This window comes from Nerophis lumbriciformis, linkage group LG29, assembly GCF_033978685.3.
Source record: "Nerophis lumbriciformis linkage group LG29, RoL_Nlum_v2.1, whole genome shotgun sequence".
Lineage (NCBI taxonomy): Eukaryota > Metazoa > Chordata > Actinopteri > Syngnathiformes > Syngnathidae > Nerophis > Nerophis lumbriciformis.
Window position 1 is genome coordinate 26,120,001 of NC_084576.2, and position 15,874 is coordinate 26,135,874.

Genomic DNA, 15,874 nt, shown 5'->3' on the forward strand with positions numbered 1-15,874 from the left:
GTCCATCCTTGTTCTATTCTCTGTCACTATTTTTCGAACCATGCTGAACACCCTCTCTGATGATGCATTGGTGTGTGGCACGCACAAAAGTGCTTTCATCAAATGCACTAGATGGCAGTATTGTCCTGTTTAAGAGTGTCACAACATTGCTGTTTGCGGCAGACGAACTGCTTTACGGTATACAAAAAAGTGACTGCTGTTGTTGTGTGTTGTTGCCACGCTGGGAGGACGTTAATGAAACTGCCTAACAATAAACCCACATAAGAAACCAAGAACTCGCCCTCCATCATTCTATAGTTATAACGTGATTGGGCAGGTACGCTTTCTTATATTGTGGAGGACCCGAGTCCGCCTGAATTTCGGGAGATTTTCGGGAGAGGCGCTGAATTTCGGGAGTCTCCCGGAAAATCCGGGAGGGTTGGCAAGTATGGAAGGCCATGTCTACACTAACCCCTTCAACCAGAGGTGTCAAAGTCGTTTTCCCTGAGGGCCACATCGCAGTTATTCTAGGGGTGTGGGAAAAAATCGATTCGAATTCAAATCACGATTCTCACGTTTTTAAAAATCAATTTTTTTAATTTTTTTTTTATTTTATTTTAATTTTTTTTTAAATTAATCAATCCAACAAAATAATACACAGCAATACCATAACAATGCAATCCAATTCCAATACCAAATCCGACCCAGCAACATTCAGAATAGCAATAAACAGAGCAATTGAGAGGAGACACAAACACGACACAGTAGTGAAACAAAAATGAATATTATCAACAACAGTATCAATATTAGTTACAATTTCAACATAGCAGTGATTAAAAATCCCTCATTGACATTATCATTAGACATTTATAAAAAATAAAAAAAAAAGAACAATAGTGTCACAGTGGCTTACACTTGCATCACATCTCATAAGCTTGACAACACAATGTGTCTAATTGTCAGGACTTGGTCCTTGGGGTTGGTTTTTCCGGAAGGCAATGCTATCAGCATACTTCAGTCATCAACAATTACCGTATTTTTCGTAGTATAAGTCGCACCGGAGTAAGTATAAGTTGCACCTGCCGAAAATGCATAATAAAGAAGGAAAAAAACATATACCGTAAGTCGCACTGGAGTATAAGTCGCATTTTTGGGGGAAATGTATTTGATAAAAGGCAACACCAAGAATAGACATTTGAAAGGCAATTTAAAATAAATAATGAATAGTGAACAACAGGCTGAATAAGTGTATGTTATATGAGGCATAAATAACCAACTGGTATGTTAACGTAACATATTATGGTAAGAGTCATTCAAATAACTATAACATATAGAACATGCTATACGTTTACCAAACAATCTGTCACTCCTAATCGCTAAATCCCATGAAATCTTATACGTCTAGTCTCTTACGTGAATGAGATCAATAATATTATTTGATATTTTACGCTAATGTGTTAATAATTTCACACATAAGTCGCTCCTGAGTATAAGTCGCACCCCCGGCCAAACTATGAAAAAAAACTGCGACTTATAGTCCGAAAAATACGGTATATCATCTGAGAAATGGACATTGTAACAGTGTAGGTCTGACGTCGTAGGATACGTACAGCGAGCAGTGAACATAGTGAGCTCAGAAAGCATAAGAACAATTATATACATTTGATTATTTTCTAGAGATGTCCGATAATATCAGGCTGCCGATATTATCGACCGATAAATGCTTTAAGATGTGATATCGGAAATGTTCGGTATCGGTTTCAAAAAGTAAAATGTATGACTTTTTAAAACGCCGCTGTGCGGAGTGGTACACGAACGTAGGGAGAAGTACAGAGCGCCAATAAACCTTAAAGGCACTGCCTTTGCGTGCTGGCCCAATCACATAATGCCTATGGCTTTTCACACACACAAGTGAATGCAACAGCCATACTTGGTCAACAGCCATACAGGTCACACTGAGGGTGGCCGTATAAACAACTTTAACACTGTTACAAATATGCGCCACACTGTGAACCCACACAAACAACAATGACAAACACATTTCGGGAGAACATCCGCACCATAACACAACATAAACACAACAGAACAAATACCCAGAACCCCTTGCAGCACTAACTCTTCCGGGACGCTACAATATACACCCCCCGCTACCCCCACTTCAACCTCCTCATGCTCTCTCAGGGAGAGCATGTCCCAAATTCCAAGCTGCTGTTTTGAGGCATGTTAAAAAAAAGCACTTTGTGACTTCAATAATAAATATGGCAGTGCCATGTTGGCATTTTTTTTCCATAACTTGAGTTGATTTATTTTGGAAAATCTTGTTACATTGTTTAATGCATCCAGCGGGGCATCACAACAAAAATTAAGCATAATAATGTGTTTAATTCCACGACTGTATATATCGATATCGGTTGATATCGGAATCGGTCATTAAGAGTTGGACAATATCGGCAAAAAAGCCGTTATCGGACATCTCTATTATTTACATTTGATTATTTACAATCCGGGGAGGTGGGATGTGGTGGGGGGATGGGGTAAGGCTAGGGTTGTAGCTGCCTGGAGGTGTCCTTTTAGTGCGGTTTTGAAGGAGGATAGAGATGCACTTTCTTTTAGAACTGTTGGGAGTGCATTCCATATTGATGTGGCATAGAAGGAGAATGAGTTAAGACCTTTGTTAGACCAGAATCTGGGTTTAACGTGGTTCGTGGAGCTCCCCCTGGTGTTGTGGTTATGGCGGTCATTTACGTTATGGGAGTGCGCCGTGTATTTCTTGAATCTCCGACACACCACAACATGCAGCGGGCGGCCAAGGAAAAGTCGTTTCCCGAGAAATGCATAAATAGGAGAAGGATGAAGGAGGCTAAGGAAATTAGGGAGCGAGGGACCAACACCACCAACAGGGATACATGCTTCCGCACACCTGGGACGCTGTCGTTCATTGGCGATGCCAGGGCGGAGGACAGACTACAGGTATGGTCGGGGGAACTTTATTTAGCTGGTAAATCTACTGTTAAAATGTTGGTTACTGTACTTTTATTGAAAATTGCTTGAATGTTAAAAATGAGAGCAGAAAAGGTTTCCTCCTGTTAACTCAACTTAAAATGTTGGATGCACTTTATTCAAATAAGATGTCAATGTATTGGCCATTAATTGTTGCTTACTTGCTTGTTTGTCTCCATAATTCATTTTTACATAATTCCCTTACAAGAAATAACAGGAGTATAGGAACATTCACCTACAGTGTCCAGTATGTGGACTGTGAGGCCTGAGCAACATTGCATTAGAGCAGTGTTTTTCAACCTTTTTTTTTTTTAATTAAAAAAACCCACTCCAGAAAATGTTAACAAATGGCACTCAGTAGTATAAATAGGCCAAATATGGCGCAATTGCACCACTAATTCTCAAAGTAGGCCGACAAAGCAATTAGCTACTTGCTGCCACCTACTGATATGGAGAAGTATTACATGGTCACTCTGCTGATCTCTAGACAGCACCGACATTCAACAACGGCACATTTCTTGCGGATTACAATTATTGGTTTGCAAAAAAATCTGTTTTAAGCCAATTAGGTGAAATTGCATATTGGTTGAAAAACACTGCATTATAGTGCCAGAAATGAGCCATTACCACTTAATTGGTCTGAAAATTATTATTATTGTTGTACGTAATTTATTATTAGTTTCTAATGCTTTGGCTCAAGCAAGTTTGGGAAACGTGTATATAGAGGCACTTTAGAGTCGTGCAAACATATTGCCTGCCTTTTATTCTATGACTATATTATCAGTCATTTGCTGAGGTAAAAATGTAAAGGTACAAACCCCGTTTCCATATGAGTTGGGAAATTGTGTTAGATGTAAATATAAATGAAATACAATGATTTGCAAATCATTTTCAACACATATTCAGTTGAATATGTTACAAAGACAACATATTTGATGTTCTAACTGATAAAAAAATGTTTTTTTGCAAATAATCATTAACTTTAAAATTTGATGCCAGCAACACGTGACAAAGAAGTTGGGAAAGATGGCAATAAATACTGATAAAGTTGAGGAATGCTCATCAAACACTTATTTGGAACATCCCACAGGTGAACAGGCAAATTGGGAACAGGTGGATAAAAGTAGATTCCATGAAATGCTCAGTCACTCACAAACAAGGATGGGGCGAGGGTCACCACTTTGTCAAATATCGTGTGAGCAAATTGTTGAACAGTTTAAGAAAAACCTTTCTCAAGCAGCTATTGCAAGGAATTTAGGGATTTCACCATCTACGCTCCGTAATATCATCAAAGGGTTCAGAGAATCTGGAGAAATCACTGCACGTAAGCAGCTAAGCCCGTGACCTTCGATCCCTCAGGCTGTACTGCATCAACAAGCGACATCAGTGTGTAAAGGATATCACCACATGGGCTCAGGAACACTTCAGAAACCCACTGTCAGTAACTACAGTTGGTCGCTACATCTGTAAGTGCAAGTTAAAACTCTCCTATGCAAGGCGAAAACCGTTTATCAACAACACCCAGAAACGCCGTCGGCTTCGCTGGGCCTGAGCTCATCCAAGATGGACTGATACAAAGTGGAAAATTGTTCTGTGGTCTGACGAGTCCACATTTCAAATTGTTTTTGGAAACTGTGGACGTCGTGTCCTCCGGACCAAAGAGGAAAAGAACCATCCGGATTGTTATAGGCGCAAAGTTGAAAAGCCATCTGTGATGGTATGGGGGTGTATTAGTGCCCAAGACATGGGTAACTTACACATCTGTGAAGGCGCCATTAATGCTGAAAGGTACATACAGGTTTTGGAGCAAACATATGTTGCCATCCAAGCCGTGTTATCATGGACGCCCCTGCTTATTTCAGCAAGACAATGCCAAGCCACGTGTTACATCAACGTGGCTTCATAGTAAAAGAGTGCGGGTACTAGACTGGCCTGCCTGTAGTCCAGACCTGTCTCCCATTGAAAATGTGTGGCGCATTATGAAGCCTAAAATACCACAACGGAGACCCCCGGACTGTTGAACAACTTAAGCTGTACATCAAGCAAGAATGGGAAAGAATTCCACCTAAAAAGCTTAAAAAAAGTGTCTCCTCAGTTCCCAAACGTTTACTGAGTGTTGTTAAAAGGAAAGGCCATGTGGTAAAAATGCCCCTGTGACAACTTTTTTGCAATGTGTTGCTGCCATTAAATTCTAAGTTAATGATTATTTTCCAAAAAAAATGGAAGTTTCTCAGTGTGAACATGAAATATCTTGTCTTTGCAGTCTATTCAATTGAATATAAGTTGAAAAGAATTTGCAAATAATTGTATTCTCTTTTTATTTACCATTTACACAACGTGACAACTTCACTGGTTTTGGTTTTTGTAACAATACATTTACGATTGTGGTTGTATCTTTGTATTTAGCAACGACCCTTCTGCCTTCTCTCCTTTCTGCTTTCACGCTTCATTAAATGCCAACACGTACACGTTCTTACCTCGGCTTATTCCGTGTGATTCCGCAGGACTGCGGCATTTCGGTAAAACGGAAGCTTCCGTGGAGGAGGTGCGGGTCTACCTGGAGGAGGCCTACTGTGGCTGCCTGTCGGTGGAGACCAGCCAGCTGAGCAGCATGGAGGAGAAGGAATGGCTGGCGGACCACTTTGAGGAGCTGAAGAAGACCACTTTCTCCACAGAGGAGAGGAGGAATCTGGCGAAGATCATGCTGGAGTCCCAGGTAGAAGTGACATGTTTGTGTAAAACTCCTTGAACGTTTATGCTCCTCTGCCGCGACTTCACATCTTTAGGAATTTGACCACTTTCTGGGCACCAAATTTTCTACGGTGAAACGTTATGGAGGTGAAGGCGCGGAGAGCATGATGGGCTTCTTCTACGAGCTCTTCCACAGTTCGGCTCACAGCGGGATTACCGACGTCGTCATCGGCATGCCGCACAGAGGCCGACTCAACCTCCTAACGGGCCTGCTCAAGTTCCCCCCAGAGGTAAGACTGGATATGTACCGTATTTGTCCGACTATAAGTCGCAGTTTTTTTTTCATAGTTTGGCCGGGGGTGCGACTTATACTCAGGAGCGACTTATGTGTGAAATTATTAACACATTAGCGTAAAATATCAAATAATATTATTGATGTCATTCACGTAAGAGACTAGACGTATAAGATTTCATGGGATTTAGAGATTAGGAGTGACAGATTGTTTGGTAAACGTATAGCATGTTCTATATGTTATAGTTATTTGAATGACTCTTACCATAATATGTTACGTTAACATACCAGTTGGTTATTTATGCCTCATATAACGTACACTTATTCAGCCTGTTGTTCACTATTCTTGATTTATTTTAAATTGCCTTTCAAATGTCTATTCTTGGTGTTGGATTTTATCAAATAAATTTCCCCCAAAAATGCGACTTATACTGCAGTGCGACTTATATGTGTTTTTTTTCCTTCTTTATTATGCATTTTCGGCCGGTGCAACTCATACTGCGGAGCGACTTATACTCCGAAAAATACGGTAATAAGAAAACGTAAATGCCTGACTTACCTATCAAGGAGGAAATTAGAAAGTTTGGTTTCAGATAAAAAAAAATGTCTCCGCCTTCAGTCGTCTCCATCTTTCAAAGTCATCCTCGATACAAATCCTCGTTTTGTTCCTGGCTTTGTCATGAATAAGTTGAGAATGGTAACTTTTAGATTTACTAAGGCCTGACATGTTTAGTAACCTTACCAGTGGCAGTAGCCAGACGAAGATGGCAACCTGGATGTGACTCGCTCACAGACTTTCTAATTGGTCAAACGGTAGGGGGCGGGACACCGAAATGAAAACAATAACAAGATTTCAGGGCTGTAAATGTCATTTTGAAATGAGCATATCCCGTCTGAACTACTGTTATCAGTTATAGAGGTATTGGAAAAGAACGGGATTTATTAATGCTTTTTGACATATCAGGGCCATTTAATGACTTGACATGAAATTATTACATATGGCCCCTTTAATGTCCTTTTTTTTTTAACTTTAAAAAATGACAGGTTTTTTTAGCACTTTGCCTGTCCTTGTTTTTAAATGGACATTAGTTTAATAGTTATTTTTATTTTTGTAACAGGCGAATGAGCAGCACAGTTACAGTATGAATAAATATTTATACCGTATTTTTCGGACTATAAGTCGCAGTTTTTTTCATAGTTTGTTCGGGGGTGCGACTTATACTCAGGAGCGACTTACGTGTGAAATTATTAACACATTAGCGTAAAATATCAAATAATATTATTTATCTCATTCACGTAAGAGACTAGACGTATAAGATTTCATGGGATTTAGCGATTAGGAGTGACAGATTGTTTGGTAAACGTATAGCATGTTCTATATGTTATAGTTATTTGAATGACTCTTACCATAATATGTTAATTTAACATACCAGTTGGTTATTTATGCCTCATATAACGTACACTTATTCAGCCTGTTGTTCACTATTCTTGATTTATTTTAAATTGCCTTTCAAATGTCTATTCTTGGTGTTGGCTTTTATCAAATAAATTTCCCCAAAAAATGCGACTTATACTCCAGTGCGACTTATGTGTGTTTTTTTTCCTTCTTTATTATGCATTTTCGGCCGGTGCAACTTATACTGCGGAGCGACTTATACTCCGAAAAATACCGTAATAAGAAAACGTAAATGCCTGACTTACCTATCAAGGAGGAAATTAGAAAGTTTGGTTTCAGATAAAAAAAAATGTCTCCGCCTTCAGTCGTCTCCATCTTTCAAAGGCATCCTCGATACAAATCCTCGTTTTGTTCCTGGCTTTGTCATGAATAAGTTGAGAATGGTAACTTTTAGATTTACTAAGGCCTGACATGTTTAGTAACCTTACCAGTGGCAGTAGCCAGACGAAGATGGCAACCTGGATGTGATTCACTCACAGACTTTCTAATTGGTCAAAAGGTAGGGGGCGGGACACCGAAATGAAAACAATAACAAGATTTCAGGGCTATAAATGTCATTTTGACGGCGTGGCGCAGTGGAAGAGTGGCCGTGCGCGACCCGAGGGTCCCTGGTTCAATCCCCACCTAGTACCAACCTCGTCATGTCCGTTGTGTCCTGAGCAAGACACTTCACCCTTGCTCCTGATGGGTGCTGGTTAGCGCCTTGCATGGCAGCTCCCTCCATCAGTGTGTGAATGTGTGTGTGAATGGGTAAATGTGGAAGTAGTGTCAAAGCGCTTTGAGTACCTTGAAGGTAGAAAAGCGCTATACAAGTACAACCCATTTATCATTTATTTATTTATATCCCGTCTGAACTACTGTTATCAGTTATAGAGGTATTGGAAAAGAACGTGATTTATTAATGCTTTTTGACATATCAGGGCCATTTAATGACTTGACATGAAATTATTACATATGGCCCCTTTAATGTCCTTTTTTTTTTTTAACTTTAAAAAATGACAGGTTTTTTTAGCACTTTGCCTGTCCTTGATGGCTTTCTTCTGGCGACTCGACCATGCAGCCCATGTTTCTTCAAGTGCCTCCTTAATGTGCATCTTGAAACAGCCACATCACAATTTTTCAGAGAGTCCTATATTTCAGCCGAAGTAATTTGTAGATTTTTCTTTGCATCTCGAACAATTTTCCCGGCAGTTGTGGCTGAAATCTTCGCTGGTCTACCTGAATCCCTCATTTTCCACTTCTTAATCAGCGTTTGAACACTGCTGATTGGCATTCTCAATTCCTTGGATATCTTTTTATACCCCTTTCCTGTTTTATGCAGTTTCTCGCAGACTATTATTTTACCTTCCCCATGACTCAGAATCCAGAAACCTCTGTGCAGCACTGGATGAAAGATGCAATGGTCTGTCAGAAGCCCAGAAACTCACTGACCTTTTATACACACACATTAAAGGGGAACATTATCACCAGACCTATGTAAGCGTCAATATATACCTTGAAGTTGCAGAAAAAAGACCATATATTTTTTTAACCGATTTCCGAACTCCTATTGGGTGAATTTTGGCGAATTAAACGCCTTTCTAATATTCGCTCTCGGAGCGATGACGTTGTGACGTCACATCGGGAAGCAATCCGCCATTTTCTCAAACACCGAGTCAAATCAGCTCTGTTATTTTCCGTTTTTTCGACTGTTTTCCGTACCTTGGAGACATCATGCCTCGTGGGTGTGTTGTCGGAGGGTGTAACAACACGAACAGGGACGGATTCAAGTTGCACCAGTGGCCCAAAGATGCGAAAGTGGCAAGAAATTGGACGTTTGTTCCGCACACTTTACCGACGAAAGCTATGCTACGACAGAGATGGCAAGAATGTGTGGATATCCTGCGACACTCAAAGCAGATGCATTTCCAACGATAAAGTCAAAGAAATCTGCCGCCAGACCCCCATTGAATCTGCCGGAGTGTGTGAGCAATTCAGGGACAAAGGACCTCGGTAGCACGGCAAGCAATGGCGGCAGTTTGTTCCCGCAGACGAGCGAGCTAAACCCCCTGGATGTCTTGGCTCACACCGTCCCTTATGCCACCGAAGATGATCAAGAGAAGAATATCGACCCTAGCTTCCCTGGCCTGCTGACATCAACCCCAAAACTGGACAGATCAGCTTTCAGGAAAAGAGCGCGAATGAGGGTATGTCTACAGAATATATTAATTGATGAAAATTGGGCTGTCTGCACTCTCAAAGTGCATGTTGTTGCCAAATGTATTTCATATGCTGTAAACCTAGTTCATAGTTGTTAGTTTCCTTTAATGCCAAACAAACACATACCAATCGTTGGTTAGAAGGCGATCGCCGAATTCGTCCTCGCTTTCTCCCGTGTCGCTGGCTGTCGTGTCGTTTTCGTCGGTTTCGCTTGCATACGGTTCAAACCGATATGGCTCAATAGCTTCAGTTTCTTCTTCAATTTCGTTTTCGCTACCTGCCTCCACACTACAACCATCCGTTTCAATACATTCGTAATCTGTTGAATTGCTTAAGCCACTGAAATCCGAGTCTGAATCCGAGCTAATGTCGCTATAGCTTGCTGTTCTTTCCGCCATGTTTGTTTGTATTCACTATGTGACGTCACAGGAAAATGGACGGGTGTATATAACGATGGTCAAAATCAGGCACTTTGAAGCTTTTTTTTAGGGATATTGCGTGATGGGTAAAAGTTTGAAAAAAACTTCGAAAAATATAATAAGCTACTGGGAACTGATTTTTAATGGTTTTAACCATTCTGAAATGGTGATAATGTTCCCCTTTAATGACAAACAAACATGTCACAGGTGAGGATTGGAACCTTGATTAGCCATTCAAACCTGTTTGTGTCAATTTTAGTGCATGTTATCAGATCAAAGTCACTGGGGTATGTCAACTTTTGATCAGGGTCATTTGGGTACTTTCTTTTGTCATTTTGATTTAAAAAGAGTAAACACAGTTGTTTGCCAATAAATAGCTTCACACAACCGTTAAGCATGAGTGGAAGAGAGGTTTTTGTGTTATCATTCGTATTCTCTATCATAAATTCTCCCAGCGTATGTAAACTTATGAGCACGACTGTATATTAATGTGATTTACAGACTGTAAATACCTACACAGCCTATCTTACGCAGTGGATAATCATCTCCAAACATCCTCCAGCTGATGTTCCGTAAAATGCGCGGCCTGAGCGAGTTCCCCGACACGTCGCCGGCCATCGGCGATGTCCTCTCCCACCTCACGGCCTCCGTGGAGCTGGACTTTGGCGCCGGACACCCTCTTCACGTGACCATGCTGCCCAACCCGTCGCACCTGGAGGCCATCAACCCGGTGGCGCAGGGCAAGGCGCGGGCCAGGCAGCAGCTTAGGAAAGAGGGCGACTACTCTCCCGACGAGGACGCCCAGCCTGGGGACCAGGTGGTCTGTCTGCAGGTTGGTGAAACCGGACTGATGGACGTGGCGAGTTGGGGGTGAGAAAGTCATTTTGTAAAACCTTTCCTCAGGTCCATGGCGACGGCTCTTTCCCCGGGCAGGGGATCGTTCCGGAGACTCTGACCCTGTCCAACCTTCCTCACTATCGAGTGGGAGGGAGCATCCACCTCATTGTGAACAACCAAGTGGGGTACACCACTCCGTCAGAGAGAGGGAGATCCTCTCTGTACTGCAGCGATGTTGGTCAGTCCACTTGTGTTTTTGACTTTATGTCGGTCAAACAGGTCTTCATGTCTTTATGTATCGGGGCAGTGGTTCTCACACTGTTTCCACCAAAAAACACTTGGCTCTCCAAGTACCACGGTAATGACCAATGTTAAAATACAGTAGTGTAGTAGGCCAAAATAGTCATCAAAACAAGGCAGGGGTTTTATGTAACAAGTATATTTAATACTTTGGCCACACAGTTTGAACAGTAACACTGTTTGAATATTTGTTTAGGCGATTCTTTGGCATACCACTAGATCAGGGGTCGGCAACCTTTACCAGTCAAAGAGCCATTTTGACCAGTTTCACAAATTAGAGAAAACAATGGGAACCACAAAAATCTTTTGAAATTTAAAATGAAATAACACTGCATACTAAGGTTTTTTTTTGCTTTGTGCTATGTATAAACCAAGGGTCTCAGACACGCGGTCCACACCTATGAAAATGTAATGTTAGTGCGGCCCGCGGGTTTTATATGAATAGCGCTTGACAGCGTCATACATGTCAACCCTCCCGATTTTTCCGGCAGACTACGGATTTAAGGGCAACTATTCTCTCGAACGTGCCGTGATGGTACAGCATTTAGCGACAACTACAACCAGCGTGCCGAACTAACCCCACCTTGTATGGGGATTCTTCTTGCTCACGTAAGTGAGGGCAAGGCATACTTGGTCAACAACCACAGGTTACACTGACGGTGGCGATATAAAAAACTTTAACACTCTTACTAATAATGCGCCACACTGTGAACCCACACCAAACAAGAATGACAAACACATTTCGGGAGAACATCTGCACCGTAACACAACATAAACACAACAGAACAAATACCCAGAATCCCATGCAGCCCTGACTCTTCCGGGCTACATTATACACCTCCGCTACCAAACCCCGCCCACCTCAACCGACGCACGGGGGGGGGGGGGGGGGGGTTTCATCTTCAGGAAGATGAAACTCTTCTAAACGCTCAGTAAACTGGATCCACGTGAAAACAAGTATATTAGTCCACTACTTGGGAGTTTTAAGTGGCTCTTGTGTAGACAAAAAAACAACCTATTGTTTAAAGGTGCCATATGTAATAATGTGGCCAGAAATGGTACTGCAATCACTTTCAATATTATGTAGTCCCCTCCCCTTCTCCCTGACTGAGGTTGCCAGATACGCAGCAGAATTGTTAGAATAATTTTGTGTAAGTTATCACACGACTCTTATGCTTAAAGGCCGTTGCTATGGTTACTATCAATTGTGCTGAAGTTGTACTTTTCTATGTGTGCAAAGGGACAACTTGCAAATCGTCTTTTATCAGTGCTTGTGTCCAGAACATCGAGTACCGTGACGCAAACAAAGCAGAGACAGGGCGATATCACGAGTGTCAGCACATTTGCATTTCTGAATACCGCATTTTTCGGAGTATAAGTCGCACTTGCCGAAAAGGCATAATAAAGAAGGAAAAAAACATATATAAGTCGCACTGGAGTATAAGTCGCATTTTCTGGGGAAATGTATTTGATAAAAGCCAACACCAAGAATAGACATTTGAAAGGCAATTTAAAATAAATAAAGAATAGTGAACAACAGGCTGAATAAGTGTACGTTATATGAGGCATAAATAACCAACTGGTATGTTAACGTAACATATTATGGTAAGAGTCATTCAAATAACTATAACATATAGAACATGCTATACGTTTACCAAACAATCTGTCACTCCTAATCGCTAAATCCCATGAAATCTTATACGTCTAGTCCAGGGGTCGGCAACCTTTACCAGTCAAAGAACCATTTTGACCAGTTTCACAAATTTAAGACAATGGGGGGGGGGGGGGGGGGGGGTGGGTGATGTGTGAGGGAGCAGGGTTGGGGTGGGGGCGGGGTTTGGTGGTAGCAGGGGTGTATAATGTAGCCCGGAAGAGTCAGGGCTGCATGGGATTCTGGGTATTTGTTCTGTTGTGTTTATGTTGTGTTAAGGTGCAGATGTTCTCCCGAAATGTGTTTGTCATTCTTGTTTGGTTTTGGTTCAAAGTGTGGCGCATTATTAGTAAGAGTCTTAAAGTTGTTTTATATAGCCACCGTCAGTGTAACCTGTGTGGCTGTTGACCATGTATGCCTTGCTGTCACTTGCGTGTGCGAGCAGAAGATGCACATAACAAGAGGTTGGGCTGGCAAACTGTTAATACAGATTGTAGAGGGCGCTAAATGCTGTACCACCATGGCACGCCCTTATTATTATTGTAAGGGTGATTATCGGAGAATATTAATCCCGGGTGTTTCCTGCGAGAGGCACCGAAATCCGGAAGTCTCCCGGGAAAATGGGAGGGGGTCGGCAAGTACGCAGCTGAGCCGCATCAGAATGATCAAAGAACCGCATGCGGCTCCGGAGCCGCGGGTTGCCGACCCCTGCACTAGATGGAGCCCGCAAATCACTACTGGTACTGTATTAGGGTGTAATGGTGTGGCATAAACACAGTCCAGTAAGCACATCACTCTTGAAGGTCATCTTTTGGGTGCAGTAAGACGTCAAAATGCAAAACATAGCATTTTGTGTAAACAGTCTCTGTTCTTGACTTAAACATTTGATTACGAATACATGTACTGTTACTCCTTGTTAGGCTTGCTAAATGACGCTAAAAACAAATATAGATTGCTTACGTTCTGTCTCATATGGTCATTGTGCAAACCAGTGACGTGCGGTGAGGTTGATGGCTGGTGAGGCACTGACTTCATCACAGTCAGATTTACAAACATATGAACCCTAAAGAGTATCTTATTCACCATTTGATTGGCAGCAGTTAACGGGTTGTGTTTAAAAGCTCATACCAGCATTCTTCCCTGCTTGGCACTCAGCATCAAGGGTTGGAATTGGGGGTTAAATCACCAAAAATTATTCCTGGGCACGGCGCCGCTGCTGCCCACTGCTCCCCTCACCTCCCAGGGGGTGATCAAGGGATGGGTCGAATGCAGAGGACAAATTTCACCACACCTAGTGTGTGTGTGACAATCATTGGTACTTTAACTTAACTTTAACTTTACACATACAAACTGTAGCACACAAAAAAGCACATTTAATTAAAAAAATGGTATTATGGTCTTACCTTTACTTATAAGTGCGGGAACAGTGGTGTTTGTGTTGGAGGAGTTGTGAATGAATGAAATATGAAATCCGTGCTGCAGTCTGCAGGTGTACCTAATGTTGTGTCCCTGCAGTTGTTCACGGCTCCTCCGGCGCGAGCATTGTTGTTTTTGCACTTTTTGGCTTCTTGTTACTGACTTTTTTGGGTGGGTTCGGTCTTGCACGTGGAGGGTTTGGGTGTGGGCTTTGGTTGGTGTGGCGCTCCCGTCGGGGGGTGCATTCTGCGGCGGGGGTGCATTAATCGGCACCAGGAGGCGGGATTACTGCGAGCCTCACACAGTGCGTCTTCGCAGCAGTTTTATGATCGCTCAGCACAAGACATACGTTACACACATACAGTTGTTGACAAAATACACTGTACATTATATACCTCAGCTAACTAAACTATGGAAATCCATCCATCCATCCATTTTCTACCGCTTATCCCCTTTGGGGTAGCGGGGGGCGCTGGAGCCTATCTCAGCTACAATTGGGCGGAAGGCGGCGTACACCCTGGACAAGTCGCCACCTCATCGCAGGGCCAACACAGATAGACAGACAACATTCACACTCACATCCACACACTAGGGCCAATTTAGTGTTGCCAATCAACTTATCCCCAGGTGCATGTCTTTGGAGGTGGGAGGAAGCCGGAGTACCCGGAGGGAACCCACGCAGTCACGGGGAGAACATGCAAACTCCACACAGAAAGATCCCGAGCCGGGGATTGAACCCAAGACTATGGAAATGTATAATATAATTCATATAGCAATACAGTCTCACTGCACAGCAGGCCAGCAGTTAGCCGAGTCCGCAATCCATGGTGAGGCACAACTGAGTGACGTGCCTCAACTGGCTGCTGATCACCGCACCGTCTCTTCTCAGTATTTGAACGGCAAATGTGAAAATTCAGCGATTTTGAATAAAAATAATCTAAAACTGGTGAAGTTAAATGGAAAATAACTTTATAGTATAATCACTGAATACATATAACAATTTAATACATTTTTTTCTTTCCATGATGGTAGGTGAGGCCCCGCCTCACCTGCCTCCAGTGACCGCACGTCACTGGTACAAACCCAAAACCAGTGAAGTTGGCACGTTGTGTAAATGGTAAATAAAAACAGAATACAATGATTTGCAAATCCTTTTCAACTTATATTCAATTGAATAGACTGCAAAGACAAGATATTTAATGTTCCAACTGACAAATGTTGTTATTTTTTGCAAATATTAGCTCATTTGGATTTTGATGCTTGCAACATGTTTAAAAAAAGCTGGCACAAGTGGCAAAAAAGACTGAGAAAGTTGAGGAATGCTCATCAAACACTTATTTGGAACATCCCACAGGTGAACAGACTGATTGGGAACAGGTGGGTGCCATGATTGGGTATAAAAGCAGCTTCCATGAAATGCTCAGTCTTTCACAAACAAGGATGGGGCGAGGGTCACCACTTTGTGAACAAATGCGTGAGCAAATTGTCGAACAGTTTAAGAACATTTCTCAACGAGCTATTGCAAGGAATTTAGGGATTTTACCATCTACGGTCCGTAATATCATCAAAAGGTTCAGAGAATCTGGAGAAATCACTGCACGTAAGCGATGATATTACGGACCTTCCATCCCTCA

The 15,874-nt window shown here is 42.1% G+C and overlaps 1 protein-coding gene across 1 annotated transcript in view; it reads left to right on the forward strand.

Annotated features, from left to right (window-relative positions):
* The window catches only part of dhtkd1 (dehydrogenase E1 and transketolase domain containing 1), a 48,851-nt gene that overhangs the window by 5,889 nt on the left and 27,088 nt on the right, over positions 1-15,874 (forward strand). Inside the window, exons 3-6 of the mRNA XM_072911907.1 lie at positions 5,484-5,695; positions 5,766-5,960; positions 10,599-10,868; positions 10,940-11,111. Coding sequence (XP_072768008.1) covers positions 5,484-5,695; positions 5,766-5,960; positions 10,599-10,868; positions 10,940-11,111 — 849 coding nt within the window. The remainder of the gene's footprint in view (positions 1-5,483; positions 5,696-5,765; positions 5,961-10,598; positions 10,869-10,939; positions 11,112-15,874) is intronic.